Genomic DNA, 12,312 nt, shown 5'->3' on the forward strand with positions numbered 1-12,312 from the left:
ACACACACACACACACACACACACACACACACTTGCAGGTCTCTATATGTAGGTCATTGCAGGCTGAGCTGCTTTGTCTTTCATCATTTTTCTCCTTGACATCTTCATTCTCTGATGCATTGCAGGTATGGACTTGGAAACACAGAGCACTGCACTGTATCTGCATGATACTAAAAGGCTTGATGTGCACGTGGACAGCAAGGTGCAAGGAATCGTGAAGAGGGAAGAGAATGAAAAATGGTAGAGTGTTAAAGTATTGCAACTCTCTTCACTACAGTGTTTGGGTTTAGTTAATGGCAGATACAAAAGGTCAGGAAGTTCAGATGAGGAGAAAGGGGAAGGAAGAAAACAGGGTGAATTAGAATGAGTTCAAGAGCTGAGCTGATGGTTCGTTCTTGTAGTTAATGGAGATGTGTGTGATTGATGACCTGGTTTGGCTAGCTTTGGGAAAATAACCAGTTTTGAAACTGGATACAGACTCAGTTTGAAGCTTTAGCTAGTCTCTGAATGACAGGATTATTTATGTCATAATTTAGTTTACGTGTGTTACTGCACGGACAACATTGGCATTGCCAGTGAAATCCTGTACAAATGTGCCAAAAAAAAAAGTCAAGATGACACTTGCTCCTCCACAGACAATATCCACATTGTTGCATGAGTCAACAGCCTAAATATTTGTCTGTTATCTATTTGAACCAGTCTCTAGTGGTGATGTTTTAATTTGATTTTTATTACACCACAGCTTCACTTCCAAGGCTTGAGTAAAATTGATGTTTTTATTTCTTTATGTCAACAGCAGTTTGGGAAAAGAGCCTCAGCTGAAAGCTGACAGCATCATCAGGAAGATGTCAGTCTTACGGTGCAGTGTATGTCATGTGCTAGACAAAGAGCTGCTATTTGATGTGTTACTCATCACTGTCGTTTGTATAAAACAACATCTTTCTCCTTAGGGCTAAAGTGGATGGTATGTGCTAGTCTCTTTTAACACATTAATCCTAATGACACGCCGTCTGCCAAGGCATTAAATCACTGGCTGGATTAATGCTTGCCCTGACGTTGCCTTAAGTGTGTGTGAACTGAGCATATGTGTGTGTGGGATTAAATGAAAGTGTAGCTCTACTGTTGACTGAGGAGGTCGGTGATGGTGAATCTTTCAGATGACTTGAAAGTGAGGTTGAACTTCTGCTTATTCTCACCCTAGACAGTAGAACTGGTGTATTTGGCCTGAAATGTGCCCTCGCACAGCTGAAAAAAATATATACCTGCTCAGGTGTCAGTTGTTAACTTTAACAAGTTTATGGTAAAAGTGTGGCATTCATAGAAAACAAATGGCGAAATGTGTGAGGTTAAAAAGAAATCCTCTCCGAATGTTTGTTTACACTGCTAATGAGAGCAAATAGGATTAATTATACACCTTGCAGTGGTTTTTCCCTTACGGTAGTTTGTACACCTGTGATTAATGGATACCTGAATTCAAATTCCAGGTAATTCCTGACATGTCACAGCAGGAAATGTTCTGGAGTAAATAATGAAATTAATCATGGCTGAATTTAATTGAGCAGTTTCAGCTGTTTCTCTGTCACACCGCCATGACTGGCTGCTACACCTGCATCAAACAAAGCAATCACTCATGTTATTAATAACACCTGTGCTTTGTGCACTTTGACAAGTCTGCTGTAAGAAGGCTTACTGAACAGTGTGCAGGGGATTTCAGGATGCTGAGAGCTGGAAGGGGGTGTATCTGCTACAGCAAAAGGTGATATTTTATTTTTTTTTTGGCTGCATTTTGTGAAGAACTTGTGATCAGAGAAGTGCTGATAATCTCTTTGGAGATTTGACTTTGGAAGTCATGTTTGAACCCTATATTATTCAGCCTTAACCTCATCTTGTCTTTTTATACAAAAATACCATACTTAAACAAGGGTTGCGCTGGTTTTGGCTAATTTATTGCAGTCAGTGTAAACTACATGGCCAAAATTACATCCAATCAAACTACTGCACCATTTTTTTTGCAGCACTTCTGTAATGAGATAACAGGAAATGAGGGAAGAAAGAGCTGTGACATGGCATGCCAGAAAGGGATCCAGTGAGAAGGCCTGGCTCACAGTCAAGGTTATCCAAGTTATCGTAAAGGTGCTGGATGAGGCTGATTTCTATGCTCTGTACAAGCCAGTCTGGTTTTTCAAAACAGATTGAGAAGACCATTTGTTTTGAGATCTGGCCTTGTACATGTTAAAATGTAATTATAGAACATTTCAACCCATCATGTAATTAACTTAATTTCTGCTGCATTTCTGAGGTTCTGACCAGCCTTGGTCACTGGGATTGGAGAGCGTCTGACATCGCTCAAGTCCGCCACTCTTGCTAGACAGAATCACACAAACACAGTGGCTCCCTACAAGCCACTGATACTGTGTATCAGCTGTTTGCAGAAATTCCTTTTATTTGCATGACACACTTTGTTTTCTACTTTCACTTGCGGCCTGACAGAGCGTGTAAGTGGCTGTGGTGCAAGAGTCGACGGATGTTTCACAAAAGATGAAGGAATAGAATTGGATTTAATGCAAAGCGCTTTTATTTATTAAATGTTTTTGACTAGAAATACATGCTCTCCTTTGTGAACATACAGTATGTTCAGCTATTGAGAATAAATAGGCTACACACTATGCTGGGAACTTTCTTACATGAGTTTTCCTCTTATCTGAACCTGAAGGTGTCGCTGTTTAGCTGCGCTGCTTGCGGCTGGAGGCTCTCTCACACACACACACACACACACTCACACACACAGAGAGAGAGAGAGAGAATCAACTCTATACACAGTCCCACCAACGCACATTTCATTGTCCCAAACCCCCGGGGAGGGGGCTTCACCGGACACTTCTCCTGTTTGAAGCCTTTTTTTATTTAGTTGACTTTAAACCGGCTCATTTCCTTAATCTGAACCCGAAATTCTGATCGTGGATCTGCACCGGCTTTGACTGAGGGACACCTGCTCTGTTTGTCTCTCTCTCTCTCTCTCTCGCACACACTCCTCTCCATCTCTCTTTTGTCTCTGGTATTTCTGCAGCTCACGCAGGAGGGGGAGGAGGAGGAGGCGGAGCGGGGTGTACCTGACACCTACAGCCGCGCGTCGCAGCTCTTGTCCCGGACAAACACCCCGAAGTGGCCGCCACGGGTGCCTCCCTCTCTCGCCTGGTTGTTGTGTGTTAGAGAACCGGAGCACCGTGTAGCTTGAGCAGGGAACAGTGCTTCTGCTGACAGGGAGAAAACTCTTTTAAACAGGGTATCTCCTACGAAGTCCTGCTTCATTCACTCGGATCATACATTTTCAGGATTTCTCTGGCTGTAAGAAAAAGGACTAGACAAAGATGCGTCTCCCTGGGCTTCTCTGCACGCTGGTGTGTCTGTCTGCAGCACCGGGTCCAGCAGCCGGAGGGAACAGAAGCTGCACCGACCTGCGGCAGTTCTACACCGGGAAGGGGTTCACTCTGGCCGGGGTACCTCAGACCGAGATCTCCGGTGAGTTTTGGGGTAGATGGAAGGGAATATCACAGACCTCTCAGCACATATTAAATAAGTTTTTATAATAAGTAAGACATGAATCTGCTTGCTGAAATATGACAGGGTGATTAGTTTTTCCTGACATATACCTTCTCTTGTGGTATTATTAGGCCACCTGTCATATGGCAACAGTATACTGGGTTTACACTAATATTTCTATTGCCATAATCCATTAAAATATACAGTTTATTCTTTTTCATCTCAGATACTGTGTATTTTGGTTTAATATGGTAAGTTCCTGTTAATAACACTGCACCTTTAAGCTTGTTTAGCCAGGTTTACATCACATTAACTTGTTTTATTGTTCTAAAAATCACATTTCTTATTTGGGCTGAGTCTCATTATACTATATGTATGTCTTTGTGTCTGGACTCTGAATATTGCTAGTTTTCATTTCTTTCACTGAGCAATGCACACATCCAAACTGAAGTGTTTCCCAGTCTGTCTGTCCTGCAGGTCCTCTATTGTAGTCTTTTTCTGGGGCATTTTCATTGTCTTCTGAGGACATATTTGTATGTGGGTGTGAGCCATGTGTCATGTGGAGCTATTATAATCTGCTGAAGGCTTTCATGGCTGTTTGCTGATGTTTGCACTGCAGGTGGGAACCGTTTTGAATATAAACGACAGAGGAAAATACAGATTTGCTTTCTGCTGAATAGCGGTAGAGCACTAATGTGTTCTGATGCATTTTCCGTGACTGCTCTGCTCTGGACTGCAGGTGTTGGGTGTATGTGAGTGTGTCTCAGTAGATGCTGGAACAGGCTCTTTTGTCATTTTGCATAGGCTAATCATTTCAACTTGCCTGAGGTGTTATCCAATACCAACTAAAGCTTAGCAAGCTTGCAGCATAAGATACTGTTACAAAGTTGATGAGACTAAGATTTTGGATGGTTGTTCCATTCTGTGGTTTTGATCGGCTTTCTTGTCTGTCAGCCAGCCATCCAACCAGTCAGGAAATCGTGCATCAATCAGTCAGTTACCCAGGCAGTCAGATAATCGGTCAGCTCAAGCTCCAGAGGGACATCATACATCACAGTCTGTATATTGTCACTCTGTACAGATGCTGATTAACCTGTCTCTGCCTTGAGAAAAGACAGATGGGAATAGCGAAAGTGAGATGATTTCCCCTTTAAGACAATCATCTGTCTCTTCCTGTACTTCATCTAAAAATGGATAGAGAGCAGTGGCCTTGCAGAGGATGAGATAAAAGCAAGGAGAGACTGAGGTGTGCTTATGTGTTCAGACTGTGTATGATGTAAAGGTGTATCAGTGAAAACTGCTTTGTATGGGTGGGTGAGTTATTAATATTAGATGTGTGCATGTTATAATGAGAATGGGTTAGAATGGTGGAGACAGAAACCAGCAGACAGTGAGGCAGGTTGACAGAGACAGAGCAAGTGAGTCACTCAAGGTCTCTGTTAGTGCCTCATGGACAGCCATGGAAGAGACCCGACCCAACACTCTCCCTCCCTTTCCATTAAAAACTCATCTTTTATTGACAAATGGAAAAACACAGTCCTTCAGTCACTTGGACCTTGATCTGCTCTGGTTATTTGAGCAACATTTCTTCCTTCCCAGAACCCATTTAAACCTGACAACCAGGTAGGAACAGAAAGATGACAGCAGGCAGCAGAATTACCCGGCTCTTCAATCTTTCTCACCTCAGGGACAGACAGACTACACTTTTGCCTTAATGTCAGTCATGAGACTGTTTCAACCATGAGAAAACTTTGGTACAACCCATTGCAGTAGTCATATTTGCATTTGGAAAGCACCTCGTGCATGCTAATGTACATGCTCATTGATTACAATTATTACAAAAACAACTACATTTGAACCACAAACTCCATGTTTTTAACACAGCTTTTGTAAAGCTGTTCATACTAAGGTGATTCTAAAAACATTGAGGCACGATTTTCCCACTGCCTGTCAGAACATATAACGGGTCTTTAAACTGAAGGACACTGCAGTACTCGATGAATTTAAGATTTTAAGGACAAGAAAACTGGAATCTTATTTTTACAAATATGAGACTCTAGTTGTAAATAAGCAGTTTAGTAATAACATGGTACTAAACTAATTAAACTTTACTTACATTTTATACTTATGGATGTATGCTATTCTAAATTGTAGTTTTCCTTCATGCCTGTACCTGTGAATTGATGCTGATACATTCTATAACACTCCCTTGTAAATAAGATTTAAAGTCACCTGGGGATCTTACCTCTTTATAAAAGCCAAATTGAAATTATATAATAGTTATATTGGCTAAAATCATTCCCCTGTTTTGAAGAAGCAAAACTAATGTAAAACCAGAGGAGCATCATCTTCAGTAGAACATGCACGTGTTTCAGCCCTGTGGACTTCCTGTGCACACAGGCTCCCATTCTGAGGAACTCACACTTTCCTAATGATTTGGGACAAGTCCCAGCTGTTGCTAGTCACAAGAAGTTCATTGTAGAGAAGGACACTTCATTTTACGCTCCTCTCTGGTCGACGTATTCTGTGTTACATGGGATAGCACCTCATGTTATGAATAGATATTGTCTGGGATTTTCTGTTTAAATGTCAAATATTCATGGTCAACGTTTGAGACTTAAAGCTACATTCGCATCACAGGCCTTAATGCTCAGTTCCTATTTTGTTGTCAGATCCAGTCTTTTTGTGTCTGTGACATGTATCCAGCTCTGAGCTGAGCACCATTGAACTCCTAACCTGTCACACATGTTTAACTAAATGTAACTAAATACTGCTTGGTTACATTTAGTCTTTCCAGTTTGGTTTGAGAAGCTTTTCCATATATGTCCAACAAATGTGAAATGTCCTTGTCTCTCCACTGAACCCATCTCTGAGTATGAAAATGATGTGACTCATATGCTGTGGCCTTCCGTCACCAGATCGTTCTGGTCCACTATGACGAAGGGCATCCTAAAGATTTTATTTCTGCTCTGAGGAGCGGGGAGGCTGACTGGTGGATCTAAAACTGAGGATACATGAGTGCTTCATTTGTGAAAGTCTGTTACGGATTGATGCTCTCCGTTACCGGAAACCAGTTTGTGATTGGACGCTTCACATTAAGGATGCCTCATGTCAGTTAAAACATGTTTCCTCCGTGCCTTTCTCCTTGTACCTTTTACTTGCATCTTACATGGGAGGTACTAAGACACAAGCGATAGAAATGTGGATGCAATTAGGAGAATTGGGATTCATGTTGGTTTTTCCTTTAATATGTCACCTGTTTGTAGTTTTGATTCTTTACCACACCCACATTTTGTGTTGTGGTCACTGATAAGGTTTCATATGTATCCCTTTACTCCCTGTTTGTGCTTCTAAACTTTGTAGCACTGGCATTACATTACACAATTATGGATATGAAAGTTATTTTGAACATTTCAATGCATTTTCTACCAATAAATATAAAAATGACAGTTTAACAAGTGACAGCTATACTAGCAATTACTCAAATACCACTGACATAAAATTAGCTGTTGTGTAGGGGAACATAATGTAAGATCAGCAGTTAAAGCCTTTCTTGTGTTCTCCTGTTTTCTAAGCCAACAAACATTTATAGTAGATGTTTAGAAGTTCAGTTTTTTACTTTAGAACACATCAAAATAGAGATGCAGTGTGTCTGGACCACATGTTGACAGCATAAATGGAAATATTGCATCAAATGAGGCGCATAAGCTGACATATGCTGCAAGGGAAAGAACACCTGTGACACAATGTAATGTAAAGGTGTAAATCTGATCTATAGTAAAATACAATCTGGATATGAAATTTGGTTTATTGACAAGCCTAAGGGTGTGATACCTGTTTTTGTAAGGGGAGATGATGAATATCATAATTCCAAAGTAAACAGTGTGTAATATGACAAACAGATGCTCTACATTCCTACCCAGAGTCTAAAAAGCCCCTATTCTTCTTTCTCCCTGCACACACCTATTGTCCCAAAGGTTTAACACCATGTGAATGGAAGCCATCTTTCTCTCTGTATGCCTGTCTGTCTTTGTGCCTGCAAGCATTTTTAACTTGAACACATTGTACATTTACCTGGTCAGTAGTTAAAGACTATTTGTCCTATAGTGTGTGTGTGTGTGTGTGTGTGTGCACGCGCGCTTAAAAGTCAGTGAAAGCCAACACCTTCTCCAGGAAAGCCACTTCTGTTTCATTCACACATGCATTGTCTGTGCAGAGCAGCACACACCCATGTGATCGTATAACGCTGAAACAAGGTGAGACTACACTACCAGGCAAAAGTGTGGACACACTTTCTCATTGAATTTAATGATAAAGTGTGTCCACACTTTTGCATGGTAGTGTATATATTTTGCTCACTTCATATTCTGTGTTGAAAAGGTCCTGAGTTCAGAGACCTGTGTTTTGTTTGTATGTGCTGTGGAGCCTAAATATATTTGTTGCGTGTTTGAAAAAACATTCAGGAGAAGCAGTGAGGCTGTGTGCTGGAATGAGTTTGACCTGACATACTGTGTTTCAGGTAAGATTACCCGTACATTATGTTAGATTACAGGTGTAGTTATTAATCAAACTCTTTAACAAGGATGAGTTAAATAGGCTTTATTCATATTACATGCTGAAGTGGCCCTAATTAATTATTTTAAAAGATAATGGATTATTTTTACTGTTGTGTGAATGAACCATGTGTAATTTTGTAAAAAATCAGATCTAGGCCACTTGCATATGTGGTGCTAGATCTGATTCAATCTCTGACTTTACATCTGCTGTCAGGTTGTGTATCTCACTCCTTGGTGCATATCGCCTGTTGTCATCATTTAGCATCGGCCCCTCACAGACCAGTAGATCTAAACATGGAGGAGAGAAATGTACAGTGACAGAGGTCAGTGGAGAGAAGAGGAAACTTCAAATCTGTTGGACACAAAAAGAAGCTTCTGCTCAAGCCAAACTGGAAGGAACCTATCATAACTCACAGTTTTGGAGGAAGTGGCACGATTGGACCATTGTACCAATGGCGTACAGTAGTAGTTGTTTTTGTACACACGTGACTTTAAATCTATGCATGTGTGGCAGTTTAACACCTCAGCGATGTTCACACACTGAGCTGGATACGTGTCAATTACACAAATGAATGTGGACCATCAACACCACAGGACTGGGCCAGACATAAGATCAGAACTGAGCATTAAAGGCTGTGATGTGAACATAGCCACAGGGAACATCCATTCATTTATACATACACAATTTCAATTTGCTTTGTTTAGATACACAACACCTACAATAATTCAATTATATCATCATTCATTAGTCAGGTGTCCATCCAAATATAGTGCAAACTTAGTTCCTGATTTCCAGCAAATGAACCTCTCCATCCTGACCTTATGAGGGCATTGGGCACTGGCTCACTGGGATAAGCAGATGGTGGCTTTACTTGTCCATCTGGGGCCATTAAAGCAGGGTGCAATGAGACAACATAACTGAAATAATGCCAGTCGTAACTGGTCTGCATTTTAACCATTATGCCCTACAAAACAAAGGCTTTAATAAAGATTATAACTTCAATATAACTCTCCTTGCTCTGCATAAGAGATTTACTTCACCTACTCCATACTACAAAGCTAAAGAAAAGTGTACATTTAACAATAATTTTACAATACTTAAAGTTAAAGTGATGCTCGTACATATCTACCCATAATGTTTGTGAAATCTCTGTGTGTGTGTGAGAGAGTGGAAACTGATGCTGCCCATCATCTGTCATACATCGTATGCTTACTCAGTAGCTCGGTGTGTACACCACCAAGTGGAACAATGAATACCCAGTCTACATTTACAAATGGTCTCCCTATACTCTGTCACCTTTATCCTCCTCCCTCGTCCTTTCTCTTGTTGCCTGTCTTACTTCTGCTTCCATCTTTGAAATTTTTTTCCTAGTCAGGTGAATGTAGGGTTGCCTGTGTGTGTGTGTGTTTGCGTGCGTGTGTGTGAGGGGTTTGGTTGGCAAGATCTGTTAAAAGCAGAACTGTGAATCTTTCATGATGTCTGATGCAGCAACATGAGAAAGACATACTGAGATGGAAATGAGGTGGGGGAGAGGAGACCAGAAAGAAGACGAGAGGAAGGGAGGAGACTGTCCTTGTTGCCTTTACCCTCATCTCTCCTTCATAGATGAAGAGTTGGTTTGATACCGACACTGACTGCTCCACATTTGACCCTTTCCAGATTAATTTATATTTAGGGCTGGGACTAATAGATTATTCATTGTTCGTTTGATGAACAGAGAAGTAATCTGCATCTGTTTTGATTAGTGATGTAATTGCTTCAGTGATTTTTCAAGAAAAATGTTATTTCGTTCACAAATGTGAGGATATCCTGCTTATGGGCTTATGTCATAACCTAGACTGTATAAAGACAGATGTATTTGTCCACTTCCTGACACTGTGCACAAGAGAAGCCAAAATATCTGCAACACAAGGGTGCATTTTGGAACCAGATTCTGCATATTAACAAACAGAGGTGGAGCAGTGGTATCAAACGCCTGTACATCCGAGTTCAGGATGATTTGCAAGCATATCTGCTACTGTTATTATTATAAATCAGATCCTGTGCTGTGTGACAACAAAAATCTTAGCTGATAATGGTAACTAAAGGCAGCTGGGCAACTATCAAAGATTTCTTTGATAAAATGCCAGGAAACTTAAAAATAAGATTACATTAGAGGAATTTTCTTGATGGTGTTGAAGCCATATGTGTAATGCAGCCACTTTAATAATACATGTTTACAGTTTGGGTATGAATCCACATTTATTATCTAGAATGACTGAATTCCATCATTGCCAACATATAATCAAGTCAAAACGGTGAATGCAGGGGTCAGAGTCATGTAGCCCTTCTGCATCCCTGTGATCATCACATATAACAGACATGGAGGAAAGAAAAAGAGCTGAGGAGCAGAACCAGTCACTGTCTTAACATCAATCTTTCCACTAAAACCAATGTGGCACAAACCAGCACTGTTCCTCGATAACCTCTGTCTTTCCTTTCCTCTGCATTCTTGTACTTTCTTGCCCCCACTCTAGTTCACACCTCTTCTCCTTGTTCTCTCTTCTCCCTTTAACGATTTCTTCCTCCTCCTTATCAGATGCTATTTTCACTTTCTCCTCCTCTCATCTTCCCCTCCTTTCTGGGAGTCATGCGTCCATCTGTTTTCCAAATGAAGAGATGAGTTGTTTGTCTGATGAGATGCACTCGGTGGTTGCTTGGCTGCAACGCTCCTACATATGCTCCGTGGAGACGTATACCCTGTGTGTGTGTGTGTGTGTGTGTGTGTGCAGTATGTGAATGAAGGGATGGAGATTTATGGGTGTTTGTGTCACCTGGATAACAAGCAAGTGAAATGAACTGTGCATTTTAATTAATGGGCTAATTTTATTAATTTTGTAGAGAGATAATAAACTGAGTTTGCTGAAGTGATACAGCACAACAGTACATGTGGATGTAAAGTAACTTTCCTATGAATGGAATTGACAGTGGTAGGTGAGATGTGCCAGGTTAGTGTGTTCATCATGTGTTTCAGCTTGTCATGCATTGTGGTTTCTAGTTTCAGGGAACGGCATGAGTGTACAGATGAACTAGTGGATGTAAAGTGAGGCATTACAACGCTTTCCATTCCACTAATCAGTGCAGTGTGTCACACTAATGCTGAGCTGCTTCCTGTGCAGGCCTGGCTTCTACTAATTGGTTATTACAAGGATTTATTAGTCAGATCTTTACTGGTAAATATGATACCAAACTAAACAGGAAAAGTAAGAAAACCTAGAGTAGTTTTCAGTTCATCTAGACTCCAAGGTTGATTTTAATTTAAGACTAAAGAGGATGTGATCCAGTGTCATATTGCATCTTTTATCTTCCTGTCTGCACTGGAACAGAGATGTGTTGAGATGTGAAGGTCGTACTGCTGCTAACCACCACGCAGCTGATCACAACACGTTCGACCTGTGTTTCCTAGCTGTTTATCCTATGACAGCTCCAGGAATTTAAGGGACAATAGTGAAAATGGAAAAAAGTAAGTCAAATCAAAGAAATAAAAACAGATTGTTCTCATTTGAGAATTTGTATTCTGCAGGTGGCATTTGGTTTTCGGTTAAAAATTACTCAGCATTTTGAATATGTGACTCAACATTTGTTCATTGCACTGTACAGTCACCAGGGGAGACTTTACATTATTGCTGCTAATCACATTGTTTGTGTTTTCCTCAAACCCCAGCAGGGGTTTTATTCATTTTATAGCTTGATTGGTCTCTTTAGAAGTAATTCAGTGGTCTTGTACATTAGAGGATGTTTCTGTTGATGTTCAAACCACAGTGTCCTTACTGAGAGGTCATAGCATACGCATGCACACCCTGTGCACTGATAGGATCATGGAAGAGAGTATTACCAGAGGGTGATCTCACTGAGTGTGACTGGGTGTTGTCATCATGGCTTCACAAGAGGAAACATTTGATTTGATTTATTCTTTCAAACATGCAGAACAAACGACATCAACACACACATAATTATACAAATCCAACCAATGCTGATTCAGAATCAGTTTGCGTATACGTAGTACATGTTTGAATGGAGTAGGAAGAAGTCAGACTTATCCAGTCCTACCCCATAACATCATCTTATACAAAAAATTTCATGCATCATTGGCTGCAAGCAGTATCTCTACATAGGTAATTCTCTTCTTCACCAGACAAGTAATACACAGAAAATTTAAAACAGAGTGTTTCCTTC

General features: G+C 40.6%; 1 protein-coding gene across 1 annotated transcript in view; it reads left to right on the forward strand.

Moving 5' to 3' along the window:
* The first annotated feature begins 1,654 nt into the window (after positions 1–1,654).
* gpc1a (glypican 1a) overlaps positions 1,655–12,312 on the forward strand; it is a 33,661-nt gene continuing 23,003 nt past the window's right edge. The window contains exons 1-3 of the mRNA XM_020602696.1: positions 1,655–1,756; positions 2,016–2,133; positions 3,068–3,519. Coding sequence (XP_020458352.1) covers positions 3,369–3,519 — 151 coding nt within the window. The 5' untranslated portion in view covers positions 1,655–1,756; positions 2,016–2,133; positions 3,068–3,368. The remainder of the gene's footprint in view (positions 1,757–2,015; positions 2,134–3,067; positions 3,520–12,312) is intronic.

Source organism: Monopterus albus, unplaced genomic scaffold, assembly GCF_001952655.1.
Source record: "Monopterus albus unplaced genomic scaffold, M_albus_1.0 scaffold58.1, whole genome shotgun sequence".
Classification (NCBI taxonomy): domain Eukaryota; kingdom Metazoa; phylum Chordata; class Actinopteri; order Synbranchiformes; family Synbranchidae; genus Monopterus; species Monopterus albus.